The sequence below is a fragment of the Nycticebus coucang genome, chromosome 16 (genome assembly GCF_027406575.1).
Source record: "Nycticebus coucang isolate mNycCou1 chromosome 16, mNycCou1.pri, whole genome shotgun sequence".
Classification (NCBI taxonomy): domain Eukaryota; kingdom Metazoa; phylum Chordata; class Mammalia; order Primates; family Lorisidae; genus Nycticebus; species Nycticebus coucang.
This window is the reverse complement of record NC_069795.1, coordinates 60904484-60928489: the sequence shown is the minus strand read 5'-3', so window position 1 is coordinate 60928489 and position 24006 is coordinate 60904484. Positions and strand designations below refer to the sequence as shown.

General features: G+C 37.6%; 1 protein-coding gene across 21 annotated transcripts in view; it reads right to left on the bottom strand.

The window, feature by feature from the left end:
- The window catches only part of PHLDB2 (pleckstrin homology like domain family B member 2), a 234988-nt gene that overhangs the window by 11436 nt on the left and 199546 nt on the right, over positions 1-24006 (bottom strand). For 13 of the 21 annotated variants that reach the window (XM_053565833.1, XM_053565835.1, XM_053565832.1 and 10 more), the window contains 9 exons: positions 23502-23657; positions 22352-22462; positions 17988-18077; positions 14424-14567; positions 11171-11311; positions 9718-9817; positions 7083-7097; positions 6061-6081; positions 1721-1925 (listed from right to left, as the gene is read on the bottom strand). In XM_053565833.1, the coding sequence (XP_053421808.1) occupies positions 1721-1925; positions 6061-6081; positions 7083-7097; positions 9718-9817; positions 11171-11311; positions 14424-14567; positions 17988-18077; positions 22352-22462; positions 23502-23657 (983 nt within the window). The remainder of the gene's footprint in view (positions 1-1720; positions 1926-6060; positions 6082-7082; positions 7098-9717; positions 9818-11170; positions 11312-14423; positions 14568-17987; positions 18078-22351; positions 22463-23501; positions 23658-24006) is intronic. The other 8 variants (XM_053565828.1, XM_053565831.1, XM_053565847.1 and 5 more) reach the window with 6 other exon arrangements.

Here is a 24006-nt window from a genome sequence, read left to right as displayed (position 1 = left end):
GTGAGCATTGTGGTGAGACACATTTACCCCTTAATTCTTTCTACAATAACATTATTGATCATTTCCCACAGTTGCTTCGCGTAGCACTGGCCCTATGGTGCTAAGCAGTCACAGATAACCAATCCCCATGGTCAGAAATTTCTGACTAATAGTATTTATTTCATTGTGCTATCAGCTCTCTGTATGTCAAAAAACTGAAGCCAAAGCAGAAAATGCCTATAAAAGATCAAGTGTAATAAAGGAGAGAAAAAACCAGGAATTTCTCTTCTGTGCCACCATTTACCTAAAAAAAATCATGAGACTCTAAGATATGCTTTTAGTTATTATTATGATGGAACATAATGTGATGAACAGTAGCATAGCAGTTAATAAGGATCTGATGTTTGGAATGTGTATTGTGACAAAGCGTCCTTAATTGGCAATTTCTTGAAGATTGGTAGAAGAAAGAATAAAGGACTAAAGAATTTGCTTTGCTTAAGATTTCTTTAAATTATGCATTAAAATACCCCAAATTATATGTCTATTAAAGAGGTAATTCTGTGCTGCAACTCTAGTGGTATAAACTTGGTCTCATGGTTTATTATGTCACAAAAAGCCATTTGTAGAATTATAAAATTACTCAGAGTTGTGGGTACATGTGCCCTTCACTTTTTGATAATATATCATTTTTGTGACTACTGGAAAGTAACATGAGTCAGATGTTTCTGCTTTGTCAGCATCATTATTTACACTGTAAACAAACATAATTCTCAGAAACTAGGACTTTGGGTCTTAGAAAACAGAGAGTCAATTCTGCATAAAATCTCCATTCTGCTAAAATTATTGAATCAGCTTACAGAATAGTAACATGAATACCATCTGCATCGGTACTTATTGTTACTATTGCCATTACTAATTGACTAAGCCCTGACTTTGTGCTCATTCATTGAAAAGGCATAAATATTGACAATTGATCATCCTCTTAGTCAATAAGCTGTGAGATGTATCAGGAGAAGAACATATAAGGAATTGGGCTGGATCTAGATGCCAGCTTCAGGGGTCTGACTTTATTAATAGGTAATGGGGCATCATCAAAGCTTTGAAAGAGGAGACATATTATGGCCAAAATTATATTTTAAATATGCCCTTGGCTCTAATTCCCTTTACTTGCCTCAAGGTAGGAATAGAAATGTGAATTATTAAATCCTTCAAAAAATTTTAATATGGGGTGGCGCCTGTGGCTTAAAGGGGTAGGGTACCAGCCCCATATGCTGGAGGTGGTGGGTTCAAACCCAGCCCAGGCCAAAAACTGGAAAAAAAAAAATATTTAATATGCTGAATAACAAAAGCCTTCCTTTTAATAAAACATGAGTAAGAACTCCTTCAAAGTTCTGACTCTGTTGAAAATTATTTATTTATTTAATCAAAAGCAATGTGAATGAATCTTACAGTCAACCAACAGAAGCAAATCAATTTTGACGCGCAGAACAAATGAGAGTTCAAGTGGAAAGAAACAGGGTAAAGGAAGGAAATGGACTATATCATGTCTGACTGTCCAAGTCATATAAGATACATAGAAACTAATTTCAAAGGTCATCACGATACCCAATCTTCTTCTGAGACTTTTATGTCTCAAAAATTTGGGTTTATGCATGTACACAGTTCCAAATTAATGGCTTTATTTTTTGGAACCAGCAGGCTCTTTTTCAAACCAGAAAACTTACCCATAAATAAATCCTACCTAGAGATATTGTCAGGTGAGCAAGCAGAGATGCTGGTCTCCATGCTGTCAGAGCTGTCTAGGCTCAAAGTATCAAAGGCCTGGTCCTTGTAGCTGTGATCTGGGTAATGGAAACTGTTCAAATAGACATTTGATTCAGATGCTGTGCGGTTGTAAAATTCAGATTTCTGCCTTTGTCCTTCACTCATCTGTTGGTGATTATAACCTAAAGAAAGAGCCATAAATATGTTAATACTCCTCACTTTTCAGTCTTAGAACCTTGTAAGTCTACAGACTCAAGCTGTCAGCCAGAAACATCTGCATATAAAACTCGGTCCTTGGTCAAATTTGTTTTAAAGCCAAGAAGATCAAAGAAACATCATGCTGAGAGCAAGCAAGAGTTTCAAAGAAGTGGTTTTCTGAGTGATCTTGTCAGTGGAAGCACTTGGCACCTTCCTATGCCATCCCTACATCTTAGCACACCTGAGAATAATACATTAACACACACACAAACACAAAAGAAACAGGCCCTGAAGCTTACAGCTGCGTCCAAGTAAAGTTGACTCCTAGTGACAAGCAACACCAGTGTTCTAGGGCAGTGACTTCTCAATCTGGTCACAAAACAGCAGGTGACTCTCTCATGTGTAGGATTTGAGAAACTTGTATCTCACACCACCACTAATGCTTTTGCTCTGGTTCGGATCAAATTATGCATTTTGTCTCATTCTCTCTCTCTTTTTTTTTTCCAGTTTTTTCTTATCTGCTGAACTTATTTTAAACATTCAGGGTCAAACAATCCTACCAGTGATTATACGCCTGATTATTTACTTATAGCTCTCTTTTCTTTTCTTTTCTCATCTGAACAATCAGCCTTCAGCTAGCTGGTGATAACCTCATCTGCAAACGCAGCCATCAGCAGGACCAAAAGCACCATAACTAAGAGGTTTCCTCCTCACCCTGGTGCTGGTCGGCTGGCACATTAGGCTGCTGGTATGTACCTTGTGTTATTGCTATGAGCTTGCTCTTTGATAGCTGATTTGGAGTATCACAAATAAATTTTTCTTCTTTTCGATTCCCTATTTATCATATACTCAAGAAGCAGTCATCATACTGATAAACAAATTCCATAATTCATTAAAAAACATTTCTCTAATCTGTACTATAGTTTGTAATCTCTTTCTCCTTAGTAAGAGAAATGTCTACCTGAATAGTTTCCATTACCCAAAGAGCTATTACCAGAGCTATTAGGAGTTTGCAACTGGGCCATGTGAATTTCTCCTCTTTTCTTGTGCTCTACCTACTTTTCAATGAAGCTTTTAATTATGAATGAAATGGTCAAAAAGTAGACAAGAAGGCCAAAGAAGGGAAGTATTTCTAACCAGCTTCCTTACCTATGGATTAAACATTTCCATTTAAGAACAGAAGACACATCCGTATGTTTTGACAAAGCACTATATGCCCAAAGTGTTTGTAAAATGATTTTAGTTTCATTTAGAGTTTTCATGCTGTAAGTATTTAGTTTTAGATCTCTAAGTGAAAATACATTACAGTAGAACCTCCATAGTTGACCACCTCCCTACATTAACCATCTCCTAAGTTGACCTAATTTTCATAGACTGGACATGCACCACATGTGCTGAGATCTAGTTCCTTATGTTGACCACCTCTATATGTTGACTAGTTTGTTATAGTCCCTTGGGTGGTCAATTTACAGAAGTTCTATTGTATTTCAGATTAAGGCATTTCCGGAAAAATAAGTTTTCTTAACATAATCTGCCATTATAAATTGTAAATACATATTTTTTTAAAGCCACATTATCACTTAGAGCTAAGAAAAGATGCAAAACATAAAAACACACTATGACTTGCCAGAATATTATTAATTGCAATGATTAATGTATTAATCATTAAATGAAGCTAGTGCATTCATATGTGCAAGTCTTTTTTTAAGAAAGATAAAAATAATTCATTACTCAAATCTTTACCTTTAATACTTGAACTTTTAGAATTACCAATTGCTCCTTTTAAGTGGTTTCCAATTATTCATTATGAAAGGGACAAAAAAAAAAAACACCAGAAATTATTTGCAAAGGTCACACATGTATATTCTCTTATGATTTCAAAAAAGTCTTGTGGCATAGAAAACTTTCCCACTGGCACAGACTACATGGAAGACCTTTCCTTATTTTAGCATGAAAACCAAATCCTTACAACGCAGCTATGTAATTTAAAACATACAAAAATTAGCTCCCTGGCAATGACGTGTGCCACAACCTCTTCCTCTCCTTGAGTTTTTCATGTTGAGGAAAAACCAAACTTTACAAGTTAACTAACACCCTCTCAGCAAAACAGAAAAGAGGGTGAGCATATTTCTCTTTTCAAAGCAACTGTATGCCTTGCTCCTCTGATTTTCTGCGTTTTGTTTTTGTTTCTGTTTTCAAAAATAAGAAACAGAGTAAGAAAAGAAACTTATGACCTTCAAGTGAGGGAGACAGTAAACTCACTCTAACTTCTCAGATGGCCAGGCAGGGACAGCTGCCTCGCAATGTGTACTGTGCTAGGGAGAGTAAACAACCAACTCACTGTGGAGGTTTGACACTATGCCTGAAAGAATCTTCCAGTCCTTCTGGTGGTGGGATAAACACTTTACATTTTCATGGCAGCTTAAATGAAAAAAGCCTGAAGCTAATGAACACATCTTTCCCCAAACCGGATCTTCATTTTCCATGGGCCCAAAGTGAGTGGGAGTGTTCACCTTGCAGAGCTGCTCACTTCTGCCAACTGGCAAGACTTCACTGATCACAATGAACCCAACTGTCACCCTGCTGAACAAATCCAAAGAAAATAAGTTACCCCTGCAATGATAAATAAGGGCATGGGCCTCTCTCCTGTGGCCATGGAACCGTACCAGTGTAATTCCAAAGAGCTGGTTCTGGGACTCAGGCTCTGGCCTGGCCCTCCAAAGGCACAGGTACTTTCGATAGAGGAAACACCCACAGAAGATCAAGGTGCTGATGGAGGATGACTTAGTAGGAGGCCCAAGAAAAATTCCTTGCACAGAGAATGAGCACCAGAGTAGCTGTAAACTGGTCTCAGCCTCCGATCAGGAAAGGAGACACAGACATCCTGTTCACCATAATTTATCTCAGATTTCTTTTCTTTCTTTTTTTTTCCCTTTCCTTTCCTTCCTTCCTGACAGAGTCTCACTTTCCATACTAGAATGGGAATATCAGCCTAACTTACAGCAACCTCAAACTCTTGATCTCAAGCAATCCTTCTGCCTCAGCCTTCCAAGTAGCTGGGACTACAGGCTCCCACCACAACACTGGCTAATTTTTCCATTTTTAGTAGGGGTAGGATCTTGCTTTTGCTCAGGCTAGTCTTGAACTCCTGAGTCAAGGGATCCTCTTGCCTTGGCCTTCCAGAGTGCTAGGATTATAGAAGTAAGCCATTGTGATGGGCTTTACCACAATTTATTTTTATCATTATTTATTTAGCATGTGGATGTCATGAAATTAAGAGTCATTGAGTTAATTCATTTTTTCATCTATAAGTTCCAACTATTTTAGTGGCTACATAAAGAAGTAGAATGCATCTATTGGGGGGGGGGGCAAAGAAACCAGATTGGGAAAAATGAGACTTTCTCAACCCTGAGACTATTTGGGTTTTGGTTTTGTATTTTAATTATGCAGCAAGAATAACATTCAGTAGTGGGAAAAGCACTAAAAAAGGAAAAATGATTTTGAGAATGCCATAAATCCTTTCTATCCAGATGGAAATAACTGAAGGGGCAGTTAAGGTTTATAAAGCAACACCTGATAATACCTAAGCCTTGTCACCAATCATTGCACATATCAGAAAACAAAAGCAAATCAGGTTTCTTCACTGTCTGGAAAGGCCCAAACACCAGATGAGCAAGGCCCATTTATTATTCCAGTCGAACCTCTATAGCTGACCACCTCCCTACCTTGGCTACCTCCTTAAGTTGACTTAATTTTCATAGACTGGGTACTATGGTCTAATTAGGCCACATGTACTAAAGGATAATTCCTTATATTGACCACCTTTCTACATTGACCAATTTGCTACAGTCCCCTGGGTGTTCATCTTATAGAGGTCCTACTATATTTTTAATGCTGATCTCCATAGACTCTGGCTAAGTCTATGAATTCTCTATGAATTCTGGAAAGTCCCTAGTAAGTTAACGATTGTGGGATATGCATAATCTTGTCATTAAATCCCCAATGTGTGTTATGGACCTTTAAATGATTATCTAGGTCTCAATATAGAAGATGAGATGACTTAAAATTATAACCTAGGTTTAACCAGTACTTCTGACAGTTCGGCCTATCATAGCTCACCTGCTGAGGAATTCATTCTTCCTAATGACAGTCCACAGCCGGAAGAAGGTGGTACAGGACAAGTCAGGAATGAAGGAGGAGAGTAACGGAGAAAAGGAAAAAAAATACAAGATCAAAAAGGATGACAAGGGGACAGAAAAAATATACAACACTTGAGACATGCAATCACTGATGGTGTTAGTAACAATACCAGATTAACAAGGTATGATGCTCACATTTTCAGATTAAATCTAAGTTTACAGAGGAAAACTCAAGAAGTTAAAAAAAATATGATACATGCATAATTAGTAAAAAAAAAAAAATCTGCTACAGGAAAAAGAAGAATCATTCACACATATTTGTCAACCAGAAAATAGGAAGGATAAAAAACAGATTCTGTCTATAAAACAATTCTTTTTCCAAACAGACAGTAGCAAATTGTTTTTAAAAGCTCAGGTTTGTAAAAGGCCATTCAATTATTTGAAGCACAGTCCATCAAACTATAACAAGTTCTCTAACATCCTACTCTCTACCACCTAGCCACAGTGTATTCTTCTTATTCAAGCCATTTAAACTGTTCTTATCAACTAGACCTAATGGAATAAGTAATAGGAGCTTCCTAAATCCTTCCTTCCTCCCACCGTAGCCTGCTTTATTTATAACTGGCCTCAATAAGGGAGAAACACCATGTTTTACACTTAGCTCATATACATCACAAAGCCCACTCTTCTCTTTATATAGCTCCTGAGTCTTACAAAACAATGCTTCCCTGGTGCTCATGTGTCCCGCAAGGTCTGACCTTGTCACAAAAAGCCCAAACAAAGAGGGTTATGCAGCTGCTTGTGAATGAACAGCAGCTGCAACAGGCATTGTGATTCTTGCAAATGTGTACCAATTTTTCTCTATTGTGCAGAGAGAACAATCAGTAGACTAAAAATCCACGACTGTACTGTTTTAAGTCTGATCATTTCTTAAAGATGACTTGACAATGACCTTTCAATATTTGCTGGAAACAAAAACACCACACAAGGAGGTTGTCATACCTTTCTTGGACTTTCCTGCATTTAACAGAAAACAAAAGGACAAAGATTTCATTCACTCTAGAGCTTACAAAGGAATAGGTCACAAGTTGTTCAAAAGCCAAAAACCATCGCAACTTCAGGAGTTGAGTTTCTTAGGTCTCTCCTTTAAACTGCTCCCAGAGTTCTTTGTTCCCATGACTCCCATTGTCATTTCTATTAAAACAGTGCTGATTGAGTAAGGCTCATACTTACACCATCATCCTTGATGTATCCATTAGGAATAGCAGCAAAAAAATGGTGTATTTAAGTTAATTGTGTAAGTTTAAAAAATTATAAAGCCTACTACATAAATTTGAGTTAATGTGTTAAGTACGCTTTTTTCATAAACCATAGAAATTTATTTCTATTTGCTATTTTAATGGCGCCAACAAGTGCTAGTGAAACAATTCTAAATGAAATTATGATCCAGCCCTCCTGGCCTTCGTGGACAATCTATAGGGGCTGTGTAGAAAATCCTGCCAAGTTTGCAGTCTGCTGTGGCTCTAAGAACCATAGTTCTCAACTACTCCTCAAAGAGCTCCCCTCACATGACACATCTCTTTGAATCAACACATGTATGGTGGTTCTCTATTTACTCAAAAGCTGCCTCTTCAGTGTCACATAAAACTCTTTGAGAGGTTCACCGTAGCAGAGAAAGACTGAAGTTGAAGTCTTCTTAGGTGTGTCAAAAGCAAGTCAGTGAAGAAAAGATAAATCAAAGACAAAAGATTTTGCAGAAGGCACATCTATAACGTGGCCTAAGGTTCAGTTTTCCTCTATGAAATTAGCATAGGTATTCCCATTAGTTGGGAGGAAACACATTAGAATAAAAATAATTAAACCCTCCTTCAGTTTCACCACATTCTCACAAGAATCCTCTTACACAATAATGTTCACAGATCTTGCTTTTTACAAATCTAACCTTTTAGTACAGGGTCTAGTTTTTCTTACTCTTTATTTTAAGAAGTACTTTCAACATAGGGTATAATAATTTGTGATCCCACCCTCTTTCCCAAAAGCTCTCCCTTCCTCTGAACCACTGTAATCCATGAAGCACATGAGTAAGCTGCATGCTCTTTCTTGGTGTTGTGGCCAAGCCAAGCGATGATGTCTTAAGCCAGTGGGAAAATACATTTGAAAAGTCTGTCAGTATTACAAAAAAATACTATAAGAGAAAATGGACTTCACCTACAAGCTAATGGTGATAAATGAGAGCCAAAAATAGAAAGACTGTTTTTTCTTTATTGTTTATAAATATTAAAAGGTATTTTAGCTTACTAAGAAATTACAGCAAATAAAATAGAGATGTTCAATCAAATGTACTTGATTCAAATATTATCAGTGTAAGCCTCTTACATATTGTAAATCTCATATGAACATCACAGCTATTAACTCTTAAATCCCTTCTAGTAAGGATCTGAAAACTTTATTCAGGGGATATATATCACATATATGCACATGATACACATCATGTGTATACATATATCTAAACCAATATATGTATATATGTGTGTATATATAATTATATATACGTATATATTATTTTTCCCCTGATGAGGAATCAGTGATTATCCCCTACCACCACTAGCAGAAAGGCCAAGCAATCAGAATTGAATTCCAACCTACTTAGCGGGCAGTGTTTCAATCCCATCAATGCATGAGTGTACTTGGAGGCCTACAGCCTGCCATCCCATTGGTATTTCCATTTATATCCTGGGTATATTGCCACATTGCACTTATCACATTTTATTGAAATCATCTGTTAAAACTCTTTCTTCCTCACTAGACTATAAACACTTCAAAGGTAAGGCTCATGGCCTTCATTTGCATTCTTGGTATGTAGCACCATGCCTGCTCCAGAGTTAGGGCCAGTAGGAATGGTTGATCTAAACTACTGTGTTAACTAACACAAGAAATCTAATCCTCTCATCAAGAAGCTTACCTTTGGAACTTTATAGTAATTTCTTCTAGCCTCGCAAAGACAATTTGAGAACAACATTTTAAATGCAAAATATTACAAAGAAAAAATGCCAGGTGTCAAAGTCTACCTGAAACCTAAAAAAACACATAGTATAACAGCTCAAATCTATGTTAAAAGGCCCATGAGACTTCTGCTCTGGGCCACTAATGCTATATTTACCATGTCAGCTCAAGGATTCTTTAGTACAAGTTTCTTTCAACCTACTGGCTCAGCCATGACCCAAGTCAGTGATCTTGGCTAAGTGCCCTGGATCTTGATGGTCTCTCTCTTTTTTTGTAATTAATCAAATGGGAAGGTTTGTAATTCTCTGGGCCTTTCTGGTTTGAAAATTCTATTGAATCTATAAATTACAACATGTACATTTAAAATGTACTAATTACATGCACAAATAGGGAAATCACTCCCATAACTTTTATTACAATAAGGATATATATGTATAGATATATATAGTATGTGTGTGTGTGTGTGCGCGCGCGCGCATGTATCCCTCTCTCTCCCCAAAGGGGCTACATTAACAGTAAAATTTAGGACTTTGGTTGATCCCCCTCTAACCAATCACACCTATTCTAATTCCTGCCCCCTGAGGAAGTCAATACTTAACAAAAGACCATGAGATTTGATTTGAAAGGCACGTACCTCTGAGCATCCTCCGAGACTCGGAGTCTTTGGTCATAGTTGCCAGTGAGTGAGGAAGCACACTGCCGCAGCTGTTGCTCTGTCCTAGGGGCAGGTGAGCCTGTGGGAACCAGGAGGGAATACTTTAGGCAAACTGCAGGCCAAATGGCACTTTAGAACATGGCCACATCCGTATTTCTAAAGCTCCTATCTAACTACCCTGTTTCCCCGAAAATAAGACATCCTCCGAAAATAAGACCTACTTACAGGAAAGATAAGGCATCCCCTGAAAATAAGACCTAGCGCATCTTTGGGAGCACACCTTAAAATAAGACACTGTCTTATTTTCGGGAAAACAGGGTACAAAGCGCAGGGGAGGTAGGTCTTTGCACTCCATTTATTGATACTAAATGGTAAATGCCAGTCACCGTCACTCCCAAGCTCCACAGCAGTTTCAACATCACAGTGCTTCCTTCAACAGCAGCAATTCTAGAAGTGAAGACAGTTGGGGAAGACACTGTCCAAAATGATCTCAGAGAATGACTGAAAGTTCTTCGTGCATAATGAGCAGAAGGCAGATGCCGGGTTAAGAATACATGCACACCATGCAAAAGGATGGGGAACATCTATGCTTGTTACAGATGCATCAATTTCCACCTACTCCCAGTTATCTACTAGGCTGAAAACTGGAGAAACCTATTGAAACCCTAGTGGGTTTAGCATTCTTTTAAACAGCAAAGTCCTTCATGTGAATGAAATATACTTGAAACACCAATGTATAAAATACATTAAAACAAAATTACTTTGATTAAGGGCAGAAAAGGGCTCAAAAGTCTGTTGCATTCAAAATCCCCTTCTCACGGGCCTCTTCCATTTTCTGCAATGACCTTTCAGGCACATCAGTAGCATGTGAGGGAGGGCTCAGGCATCTAACTACCTAGATTCACGTTCCAGCTCTACTATGTTCCGACTGAGGGCTCTTGCATTGTCACTCGGTTTCATTACCCCTCAGTTTATCCATACATCCAATTGGGATAATAATTAGTACCTCTATTCCATAGTGTGGCTGGGTTTTAAAATGAGCCAATCCACATAAAAAGCTAAGTCCAGTGTCAGGCACATAGAAATGACTGATAAATATTTCTTCCCAGTCATTCCTGGGACCCCGAGCCCATATCCCGCCTGATTTCCAGGTCTGGGATGCAGCCACAGGAGTCCATCGTGTCAGTGAATGGCACCACCACCTGTGCTCAGTGGCAGAAAAGGCTCCGGACCATGTTCTTCGGCCCCAGAGCATACAATTCCCAGTGTCCTCTGAATAGGATAGAAAATGAGATTTAGTTATGACGTCTGCCTAACAAGCAAATTTAACAGTTTATGTAGCATGTTTTTCTTTGAGGCCTTTGCGTGTTGGTCACTTTAATGATAAGAAGACTCACGGAATGTGAAGCCCGTGGTTCCTCCCGTGTCCTACCTTTGGGGCGGTGCTTCTCCCCATAGTAGCACTGCTGAAATGTGGGGAGATGGAAGGTGTGGTTTTCTTTCGAGGCAAAGTGTCACTCAGATAGAGGCCTTCTTTATGTTGTTTTTTCCTTTCTTCCAGACTTCTAAAGTGCTTTAAATGCAAATGTAAAGCAAAATAGCAAAACTTGACTAATCGAAACAGGTCACTGAAGAAATGAAGAATTAATGCATTTACAAAGAAGCTTTGGAATTTTAACCCAATATCAAAAGGAAAAATTATTCAACTTATTATACTGTGTTTACTAACGAATATGAGCTAGCATTTGATTGGATATTAGACACTAGAAGAATTTGTTATTGAACCTAGAAAAATTTGAGATCCACCTTTCACTTCTTTAGTGCCTGCTGCGTTGGGGCCTCAGGAAAACTTACAAATTATTACGATGGGTGCCATGTAGGTGGCAGAACAGTCAGTAGGCAAAGCAAGTAAGCAGTTTCTCCCCTTGTCTGTCTGGACAGTTTTGTGTGATGCTACAGCTCCCAGTATGACAAGTAAAAGAAGGAGGAGAAGGGAGAAGATGAAGAGAAAGAACAAGTAACAGGGAAATTGAAAGTTGCAATAATACTCCAGTCATACAAATATACTCCAAATCCACATAAAGTTTCCATATAAGGCATCTTCCTAGGTTACTTTATTTAAAAAGATCTCGGCCAAGGAGCCTTTACTGTAATCCTTCACATTTGAAAATCCTCTGCTTGACTATTTCATTTTTATGACAGATTTCTAAGGCAAGATTTTTTAACAATTGAAACTTAGTCAAGTTTTTCTTGGCCTTCCCCCAAATATGTCTTTACTAGTCAAGTGATTTCTTAAAGGGTCTTTGAGTTTGATCATTTTAATACTAAGGTGAGGCTTTTGTAATACATAAAAATGAATGCCAGTCTGAGTTATTAAATGTATAAACAGTCCTCTAACATGCCAATCATGAAAAATATCTGCCCTTTTAACTTTAAAATTATTTGTTTATACCAGCTAATATTTATTAAGAACTTTCTATGTGCTTGGTATAATGGTTTATATACATTATCTCATTAAATTCCTATATTAATGTTGTAAGGTGGGCACTATTATTATCCCTATATTACAGGTGAAGAATCTAGGGTGCGGGGAGGTTAAGTGAAGGTCACATTGCTAGAAAGTGGCAGGGCTAGAATTCACAGCCAGGTCACCCACACTATGATAAGAACACTTTGTAGTCTGGCTGACTAATGCTGCTTTTAGATAGAAAAGTGACACCAGGACACTCAATCTTGCTCCCACTGTGACCAAATGTTATAAATTCTGAAATTCAAAACTTGACAATATTCTATAATGCCAGCTTAATAAAACAGAAAAGAAATCCCACTGAAAACATAAGATATTTGGCAGAAAATAGCAGGTTTGAAAACTGATGGTTTTGCTGCTAGCAATGTCTTTAACCCTGACTGAAGTTGTTGAAGCATTAAACATAACATCACTTAGGTGATCCATATTTCACCAATTCCCTTTTATATCAGCCCAGGTAGCAGTAACCTGATAGTCATGGGGAGATATAGTTAATAAAAGGTTACAGATATTAAAGATACCTTCAAGAAACTTGAAGGCTGACCGTAAGGATGGCCAACACTGGGGGTCTAGTGACCATGACTCTTTAGGATCTTTTTGGTCAAATTCCTATAGGAATTATAGTTGAAAGGGAGTCTTGAAACAGGTTTCTTTTTTTTTTTCCTACTACCTCAGTAGTAATGTAAATTAAGTGCCTAAAGGTAGAGTGACATTTATAATAATAAATTATTTATTTAAAAATCTGGCCAATAAACAGTGGACCCAACGCACTACTTGAGGTTGAGCCTTGGACAAGCTACTTAACGACACAGTGCCTCAGTTCCATAAAATTCAATATGAAGGTAATTCTTATTTCACAGGAGTGTTAGAAGGATGAAAAGAGTTATCTGTAAAAAAATGTTTAGCAAAGTTAAACGGAGCATGTTGTCTATTACCAGGGTTTCAATAATGTACAATAAAAACATTTTTGTGTTGACCTCATAATTTTTGATGCTGCAGATTTTATGGCAATACTTATGAGTATTTTGAGAAATAGCTGAGATACGCTGCAATATTTTGGTTGAATGAGAACTGAAGCATGAGGAGTGAAACTCACTCACACGTATTGAAAGCCAGGGGAGGACAACAAAGGACTCAACATTTTGTAATAATCCTGACCCCTGAGAACATACTAAATGTCCTTTTGAAAAAAAACAAACGAAGGAGTATGCAACTTGCTTTTTTAGAAAAATGCCTTTGGAAAAGTAGAAGATTCCACATGAATAACTTTGTTGTTGAGATAAAATCCCCCAACTCTACACACAGCTTCCTAATTACCTGTTGGTCTTGCTGCTGCGGCTGCCTTCTGTGTTTCTTAGCCGGCAGAGGAGGAGGTGTGTCATTTAAAGGGAAAGGATCGAAAGATGCAGCCATGACTTCAGGCCATGGGTCTGACGTAGGTTGAGTGACAGGATGAGGAGAAAGGGTGGAAGGAAACATAAATCCAGAACAGACAGGTGATCTTTGCTTTATAGGAGAAAGAAAAGGTACACACATGTCCACATGAAATGAAAGAATAAGACAAAGAAGTGAAATTGATAGTCTGATGGTTCTGTTTTATTCTATTTTAATGAAGACATCACACATATGGGCCTCATCTTTCAACTTAGCCTCTCATTGAAATCCCACACTGCAAGCAACTTGGATCACTGGAAGGTATTCTAGTTTGCTATTACTGACCCCACCTCAGAATGATTTAAAAAGGCATTAACGTTTACATATATCCATATTGCAAAACAAAATGAAAAACAGAATTAAACTGAAAAGGCGATTCAAACTAACAATTTTACAAAGGCTTTTTAATTTCTAAGAAATGTAGATTAGACTACTAAGACTTAAAGAGTTTATTTCTTTAAACTTCCTTCTGATGTAGGTAGTACCACTATGTACCACAGATTTCCTGGTTACTAGAATTTTATCTGGTAGAGCAATACTTCCCCCAAACAGACCAGTCCTAAACTGGTACATTCCATAAACTCAGCATCACTCTGGCCCTCTGGTCAAACAGGTACATTATATTTGTCTCACACACCCTCATGTTCCTCATTTTCCGTTAACCGTGAGTGAATTTCTGACCTGAGGAAAAGCAGTGAATGAATGAAATGGCATGCCTACACACCTCTTTACTTTGTGGCTGGCTCACCAGCACAGCTGTGGCAGGCTCAGTGGCAACAGCATCAGCAGCAGCAGGGAACTGAGTGGAAGGGGATAGATTCGTGGAATTGCCACATGGCTCATTAATTTCATTTACACTGAGATAGCCCTAAAAGGAGGAATTCAGAAGTTAAACACAAAGAGAGCAAAAGCTGAGGCATGCGAGAGTATTAATGTACCCAGTACAATGGAGTTAGCTTAGAGCGGCACAGCCAGACATCCGTGGTATTATCAAATGTTTCATTAAGGGAATAATCAGCAATTAAAATGGATTTATGATGCTTAATCTTGAAAAAATGGCATTCCAAACATGAAGCATAATTTTTCAGATGAAATCAAGATAACCATATATTGTAAATAACTCAGCACTTTCAATTTTTTAAAAATCCAGAATTATCAGCATTCATTCTGTTTATGAAGTGATACTGTCACTCCACACACATTTAAAATAATTGCACGCCAAGAAAATCTGAGATATAAAATTGATAGCACAATCATTCACTCACTCCCAAATTCAAGAGCCTTTTCCACAAATCTTCATTCTTAGATTTTTTTCCTCCCTGTTCTTTTGTTTCCTGATGAATTAAAGTGTGAGGAAAAGTGAGCTAAAAGCTACTGGATTTCAGTCTAAAATATCTATGAAACAAGAATTTATTTGTAATGGAATCAAGCTTGTAGGCATCTCAACCATCTGATCTTTCTCTAGCAAGACCAATGCATGCATCCTCTCTCTCACACACACAGAGTCCTAAGGTACAGTTGCAACTGGAGTATGGTTTAATTCAAGCCAGTTCCTCCAACTCCCAACTCTACCCCAGGAAAGAGAATTTCTAATTACTTGTAAATTCAATAATTCAGTTCTGGCTTCAGTTTAGAGAAAATGCCCATAAATAAAAATATCTGAGATGCAAACACCCTAAATTTATTTTTGTGGAAAAGGCATTTGTAAATTATCAAGGCAAGTCATCATACAGACTCATTATGATTTTCAGGACACCAGTGAAAAGGTATAAAATAACATCTCTGTTTTAAAAGTGAAACTTAAGTTAAATTTGACATGTAGATTATTCTATGACCCCATCAGTCCTTTCAAAAAGTGAGTATAGGAAGGGCAAGATATTGTGATGCTGCTGCTGAAGCAAAATTTTCAAGCTGCAAACCAAAGTTCCTACTGATATCTTAAAATCACAACAAAGTGGAAAAATCCAGGCGTAACTGTTTCTCAATTGACTTTATGAAGTCTTGCATTTCATAAAGGGGCACAGATATTTTGTAAAGTTTTCTAAGGTTAAACTAAAGAAAGGAAGTAGTGAACTAGGTTGTCACACTTAATTTTATCTATGGTAACGAATCAGAAAAACCACAAAAAATTGAGCAAAAAACTATTCTTTTGCTTGGTAGTAGACTTGGTAGTAGCCTGGTAGTAGACTGCTTCAAAGCCAAGATTTGAGTTCTTATATGTCATAGATCCCACAACTTAATTAACTGCTTCAAAAATGTGGGCTGTTTCTCAAAAGCGGGAGTGCTTTATAGTAGTTAGGTTATAAGTTAATCACTCCTCAAAAGAATAGAATCAAAAAGAAGGGAGAGAGAAAGAGAGAAGAGAAAAAAAATGTGAAAAAACATCATGGGAGAAAAAACACCCCCAAGTCTGCTTGGTACCTGAAAGAGAATACACAGCTACTCAACAAGCACAAAGTTGCAGATACACAAAATAGTCAAAAAGCCAGATGTGCGTGGGATGCCACCAAGTCTGGAGGCAAAAAAGACCAACTCATTAATAGAAAAGGAAAAAATTCATTCTTCTATTAGGAGTTGAAAAGAGCTTGGAGCCCACCTAATCATTTGGATGCCACAAGTTCTTCAAACCCAGCATGACCAGAGTCAACTATTGACAGATAGTCAACTATCTGTCTTACTATTCTCTCCTCAGTCTGCCCTATCTCAGTAAAAGGTACTCACCACCCACCTCACTCTTCAAATTAGAATAATGGTATAGGATTCTTGACCTCTCCCTTTATTTACTTCATCCCCACATACAATCTACAGGGTGTCCCAAAAGTTGCCACTAAGGCCACCCTACAGAGGGAAACTGGAAAAATTTTACAAAATATTTGCACAATATTCTCTACATGTTGGCCACCTCTTTGTGAAATTTCATAATGAGTATTTGGTAAATAAGGGTACATTTAGCTACAGTGTCTCATTTTCCCTATGTATAGCCACTTTAGGTGCAACTTTTGGAATACCCTGCATTAGCAAAAACTGTCAACTCTACCTCCAAAGTATACCCTAATACAGCTCATTCCCTCTGCCTCTCTGCCATTACTCTATAATTTAAGCCACCAGCACGTCTAGCCTACACTACGCAATTATGGCCAGACAAGTTTCCCTGCATCTCTCTTTATACCTTATGATCCAATATTCACCCAGCAGCCCAATGTGATCTTTCACAAATTGTCTATCAAAGAATGTCAGCTCCCTGTTTAAAACCACTTGCCCTCCCATCACAAACAAAATAGACCACATTTCTTTACCATTCCCACACACAAGACCCATCTTGCTGACACTATCTTAAGCCACTACACTCCATTTACAACCTTCCAGTTCCATGTTCTGAATAATGGAGAGAAACTATGAAACTGAATAATCTAATAAAGTCCAAGGTACATAGTCACACTTACTATTGTGATGAGCATTTTACTTCAAATACACATAACAAAAATATTTTCTATATTCCTAACTCTACTGTCTTTTTATTAGCCACTTACAAATAAAAGGGTTTTGGGGTTTTGTTTTGTTTTTTTTTTTGGTTATGTAACTATTAATGTCTTGGAAGCAAGGTTTTTCCTTAGCTTTTTAGGAAACAAAATTAAATATGAAGAAAACTATTTTTCTTGTGAGTCAGGGTTATAATTTTCCAAAGTAAAGTTAAAATAGTCTCCTAGTGTTGCAGTGTAGTCCCTTAAGATAAGGGTAGTGATGGGAATGTGGGAAATGTTGATATTTGGAAATGGTATGTATAGTTTAATGTAAATAGGAGTTTCCAATTTAGGAAAAATTACAACAGAAGCAACATTGAGGGTAATAGGAAAAAGAAAGAAACTAGAGTATCTGCTCAAATGTTTGAGGGGCATATTCATGTTCTATCATACTCAGGAGAAAGAGAAAAGTAAGAGAGAAAGAAAGGAGACTGAAGGAAGGAGAGAGAATTTAAGTTTCATCTTGGACTGGATCCTAAATTTTCTGAAACTTCAAGTTGACCCACAGTATGTCACTGCCCAGCAAAGTGGACAAGCACACACGAGTGCACACACAAACACACACACACGTGTGTGTTAGACACAAAGATAATCCCTGAAATCCTCAAAACATCAATAATGAAAGGAGGAAAACCATCATCAAAGCATCAAATGTTTTCATAAGTCATTTGACTTCATGTTTTTACTATTCAGTTAAACACATAAAACTAGGATATGTCTTCTGATTTCTAGGGTGATGTGAGTGGATGTGTAAAATTACAGCTTACCTCTTTTAGGGTATTGGGGTTAACAGGAAACCCTTTCCCCCCAGAGAGGCTGGAGTATTTCTTTTCCAAATTACAAAGATTCTCCTTTTCCTGAAGGAACACAAAATCCATTAAGCTTCACGTCAACCTTGAGTACAACCAAGGAACACAGGTATTTTGCTATAAGGACAAAAATTCAGAACCTCACCTGCTTCATCCATTTCGAGCCCTTCTTCCTCACACCTGGTCAAAACTTCAAATATACAAATAAACATCTGGCCTTCTGCTAGCTGATATGACGCATGAGTTGTTTTTAAACATCTTTAGCTATATACCTCTTCATTCATAATAAATTTTAAAGAGTGACACAACGGTTTTTTTTTTTTGTTGTTGTTTGTTTTTGTAGAGACAGAGTCTCACTTTATGGCCCTCGGTAGAGTGCCGTGGCCTCACACAGCTCACAGCAACCTCCAACTCCTGGGCTCAAGTGATTCTCTTGCCTCAGCCTCCCGAGTAGCTGGGACTATAGGCGCCCGCCACAATGCTCAGCTATTTTTTGGTTGCAGTTTGGCCAGGACTGGGTTTGAACCCGCCACCCTCGGTATATGGGGCTGGCGCCCCACCGATTGAGCCACCCGCGCCGCCAGATACAACGTTTTTTTTTAAAAAAAAAGAGTGAGTTGCTCTGGTTGAAACCTTAAAGGAAGAAGGAGCCCTCAGAGTCCTTCTCAGCCTTTATCTTTTGTATATTTTCTAAAGTCTTTTTCTTTCTTTTTTTTCCACAGTTTCACTTTGTCACACTGGGTATGGTGCTGTAGCATCATAGCTCACAGCAACCTCAAACTCTTGGACTCAAGCCATCCTCTTGCCTCAGTCTCCAGAGTAGCTAGACTATAGGCACCTACCACGAGGCCTGGCTTAAAAGTCTTTTTTCAATCCTTCTAAGTAACATATAATTATGTGCCTTCTTATGATGTAATATCAAAATCCAGTGATATATTTTCTTTTGGAAACTGTGCAGTGGTAGCTTTTATGTTTGGGTCTATGATCTATCTTGAATTAATTCAGTGTTAAGCAACTTTTAGGAAAAATTTTTATGGGTCACATGTTTTATTTATTGTGGTATGATTTACATGCAGTGAAACAAATAGATCTTAAGTATATAATCTTAAGAATTTTAACAAGTAGAACAATATCCCAACCAAAAGCATTTCTGTCGCCCCAAGCATTTCCTCATATCCTCTACCTGTCAATCTCCACCCTCTGGGCAAGCACTATTCTTATTTCTATGGCCTTCCATTAGTTTTGCCTGTTCTTGAGCTTTATATGAATAGAATCATACAATACAAACTCTCTAGTGCTTGCCTGCCTTCACTTTATGATGTTACATACTTAAGTAATTCACTCTTTTCTTTTATTTTTGAGGAGTATTGCATTACATAAATGCACCTGACAATTTGCTTATCCATGTTCCTATTGACGGATATTTAGTTGGTTTCTAGATTTTTGGCTATTACAAAAAAAGCTACTTTAAACAATCATTTCTAGAAATGGAGTTGCTGGGTTGTAGGGTGGGTGCACACTTAACACTCTATGTTACACACACATCAACAATGCATGGCAATTCTAGCTGCTTCATGTCCTCATCAACATTTGAAATTTTACTTTTTGACTTTGGTCATTTTAGTTAGCATGAGATGGAATCACATTGCTGTTTTAATTTATATTTCCTTTGTGATGAATGGTGAGTATTTTTACGTGTGATTGGTCCTACATATATCTTTTTTTAAAAAAATTTATTAATGTTTAGGTATTGAGTTGTAGTCATTATAAACATATTCTGGATACAAATCCTTTGTCATTTCCTTCTAGAAATCTTTTCTTCCCAAAGCCATGAAGGTTTACTTGCACTTTCCACTGGAAGTTTTCTTCTCATTTTTGTATTTAGGTCTATGCTCCATCTTGCATTAATCTATACATACGGTATGAGGATGCTGAGGTCTATTTTTTCCATGTTTACGCAGTTGTTCCAGAACCATGTGTTGGAAAGACTTTCCTCTCCCTACTGAATTTCTTTAGTGTCTTTGTCAAAAATTAATAGCCAGTATCATTATATGAGACTATTTCTGGACTCTGGGCTCAGTTCTGTTGATCTATATGTCTCCCGTTTGCCAGCACCACACTGTCTTAAAAATTATAGCTTTATAGTAAACCTTGAAATTAGTACAAATCCTCCAATTTTGTTGTTCTTGTTTCAAGTTGTTTTGGCTGCTCTATGCACTTTACATTTTCAAATACATACAGATGATTACTGTTATATGTAGTAGTTATGTTCTATAATATTGCCACAAACACAGAATTTGTGAATACTGAATCATTGCTCCTAAAACAAATATAAAGTTGGATTCCCGTGAGCCTCTGGTTTTCATCAACTGATTACAGAACTTTATGTGGGTTTCTGTTTGAAGACACCTTTTTTTTTGGCTGGGGTTTGAACCCACCACCTCCAGCATATGGGACCGGCGCCCTACTCCTTGAGCCACAGGCGCTGCCCAGAAGACACCTTTTTTAACACATATCGTTGATTTGTTAAAACTAAACAGCCAGCCAGCGGCACTGTAACTCATGCCTGAATGAAGTTTATCTAACACCCCACTTGCTCCATAAGGCACATCACAGCTTTTTTGCTTTGGGGAACATTTTAATAGTACTTTAGCACTTTACTTGGGAGGTATTTTTAAACAGCAAAATCGCCAACAAAAAGCACAAAAAATATGAAAATATGGCAGTGAAAACCATCCACAAAAAGGATATATGTTTATAGTCTAAGAGATGAGACAAGAAGGCAGAGTGCTGTCCTGTTCAGCCTCAGATGGGAATGCACATGCTGGACAACTCAAAAAGTTCCCCCCTCTGAGCATTTCTGTGAATGCACAGCCTACAGAAGTGCCATGAGTATTGATTCTGGGGTCAGAAATACATTTTAGTGAGTAGGCAAAAAGGCAACTATGGCATTCTTGAATAATGAGAATCAACTGTAAATTTTCATCATCATCTTGTCACTGTCTACAAAAAAAGAGGTCTGTTGGGATTAATTGGGATTAAAATGTATCTATAAATCAATTCAAGAAAATAAAAAGCATAATACTTATGCACCACAATTTTTACAAGAAAATTATATTTTGTATACATATTAATGAAGAAATGTTACACTGTGATTGTGCTTGCCTCAAAAGCATCTGTCATTAAATTTTCTTTTGCTAAAACTTGAAAAACCACTTAAATATTATAGTCTACACTATCTAATTAAGTTGTGCCTTTGAATATCATGTGAAAAGGATAAAACAGCAACATGGAGGCTAACGGCAGCAGGGTTTATTCCCATGGCAGGCAGGGGACAGGGACCAGAGAAACAGCACCTTTCAGAGATTTCCAGGTGCTAAAAAGGCAGGAAGAAGGAAGCTGCCAGGGATCGGTGTGGACTGTAGAGGCACCTCAAGTGGACTCACAATTCCTATTTCATCTCTCTTCTTAACTTAAAAATAGCTAAAAAAGGAATACCCATTTTTACTAATTGGGGCCATGGTACAGCCCCATCCTTTCTTTAATCCTGCCTTCTGGATTAGTCTTTTTTTCACTCCATTCTGGGTCCGGCATATGTTTTTGTGATCCCAAGTGTGACATTTCTCAGGCAGTCGGCTAAATGCAGGACTTAGAGCTGAAACTAGCACCCTAAACTTTCACATCTGGTGTCTTATTCCTGAAGTTACTCCAGGGACCATGTCAGAAAGTTAGGCTATGACTTGCTTTTTACTGTCTTTGGGCAAAGGAATCCCTTGGCAGGGAGCCACCTCAGGTGATGAGGCAGATGAAGACACAGTCCTCTTGGTGAGGACAATCTTGCCAATCCTCTAACCATACAACCTAGAGTGTCTACTTACTGGATTGAGTCAAACTATCCCATATGACATTTGCTAAGAAGGCCTACAGATAATTTCAGTTCACAACATCAGAGCAGCTGAGTCAAAATATTTGACAGTAGCACACGGTATGAACAGAATTTTCCTTAAGCCTACCCTAAATTGGTAATAAAATATATTTTAACTATTCAATGGAAAATATAACTTTTTTTTTTTAAAAAAAGAAGAAGATCAAGAAAAGAATAAAATACAGATTTTCCATAGTTTAGACTTCTTCAATGTAGAAAAAGCATGAAGAGAACATTCTTGCTGTTTTCTGAATTGCATTTAATTATTCAGAGTTTTCAGGTCATTTATGTGGCGAGTTAAGGAAAAAACTATACAAAAGTCTTCTTCAAAATTAGAACTTCTCCAAAATTAGAACCTATGTTTTATTGCAGCCAGTGCTAAAAAGAAAATACTTACTCTTTGTAACATCAGTATTAAATTATTCTTTTCCTTCACAAAATGATCTTGTTCTCTCTGAGCCTGCTGAACAATATGATTGGCTTGCTTTTTCAATGCAGAAATTTTTTCCTGGAGGAAAAGAGATGATCATAGGAAGATATACATTAGACATTTCAAGGTTTGCCAGTCCGTCCTGAAGAAAGGAAAAAACCAGAATACTAATGACCACATTTTAGTTGATGGTGGGCAATAATTATAACTTAGAGACTGTGCATCATTTTCTTTGACCTACCAAGCTCAGCACTTTCTTTACTTAAGGTCAATATCATTCAAGTTTTAAAATCTGTTTTGAAGCAGCCGGAAACACAGGAAATCTTGTTTTTGACTATCAGCGAATTTTTAAAATCATCTTGAGAGATGCCTCATGAAAAAAAACAATGGAATTTCTTATTTAAACTGAGAGTTTGAGATGTCACCTTGTCTGTCTTTCCTTCCTCAATTTTATCAGTTTAATACAAAGCCCCAGGATGTTGAGTCTAAATTCAGGAACAAGAGCTTACTCCTGAGCAGCACATCTCAGGGCTCAGGGTTGGGTGGAGTCCGTAGTAATCCGCAGGGCTACTTCTAATGGTAATAAGCTGTCAGTTTTGAGAACTACTGAGTAACGAAAACAGAAAACTCTAAAATAGACTTTGTTCATGGAATTATTCTAAACCTAGTTACTATGACTGCAAAAGGAAGTGATTTAAAATGAATATCTGAATTCCTGATGTTGTATGCCTTGGTTTTCACATAAATGAAAAAAAAATGGTATTCATATAAATGCATTATGTAATAATGACTACATCTCAATTTATGTAGTTCAGAACACCACTTGCCACATATATGGCAGCCTCTGGGTTATGAATGAGATAGGTTCTATAAGTTTGTTCCTAAGTTGAATTTGTACATAAGTTGGAACAGGAACATTTTTCATAAGTGTGAGTCATGTTTGTAACTTAGGGACTGCCTATGTACAGCAGGCTCCATAATCTGCCAAAATTGATATTCAGATCCAAAGATATGTAGACAGACAGATACATACCATACCTATATGAATGATCATTACTATCTCATAGAGAGATGCATATTTTGATTTTCCACATTGCCCAACACCTGGCCAAAGTACCTTTCTAGCAACAATGTTCCGCTGATACTCAGCCACTTCACGCAGGAGCTGTTGGGTCAAGTTCTCCTTCTCCTCATCCAGACGGCTCTCGTGTTCAAGCTGCTGGAACTCCAGGTCTTCAAAGTGTTTGCTTTCAACATCCAATAGGTCAGCATCCTTCAGAGAAAAGGAATGAACACAAGACACACCAGGATGGCTACAGCCTTCTTAATGCGAAGGAACAAGTATTAAAAGTCCAGGAGTTGCTTTCCAGTTACAACAATAGAGTGAGACTATGACCATCCTCTCTTTGGAGTTAAACCCCAGTGCAATAACTTGTCAGATAAGAACTGAAGAGAGTGTAGTGGGGTGGGCAGCATTTATTTTACCATTAGTTTTAGACTCCTCTGTAGATGCAAGAATTCTAGCTTTAAACCACCTAGAGGGTTTTCAGATGGATACCGAAATATAAAAAGAATTCTGTAAATAACCTAAACATAATCTACAGCCCAAGGTGTGACATGGT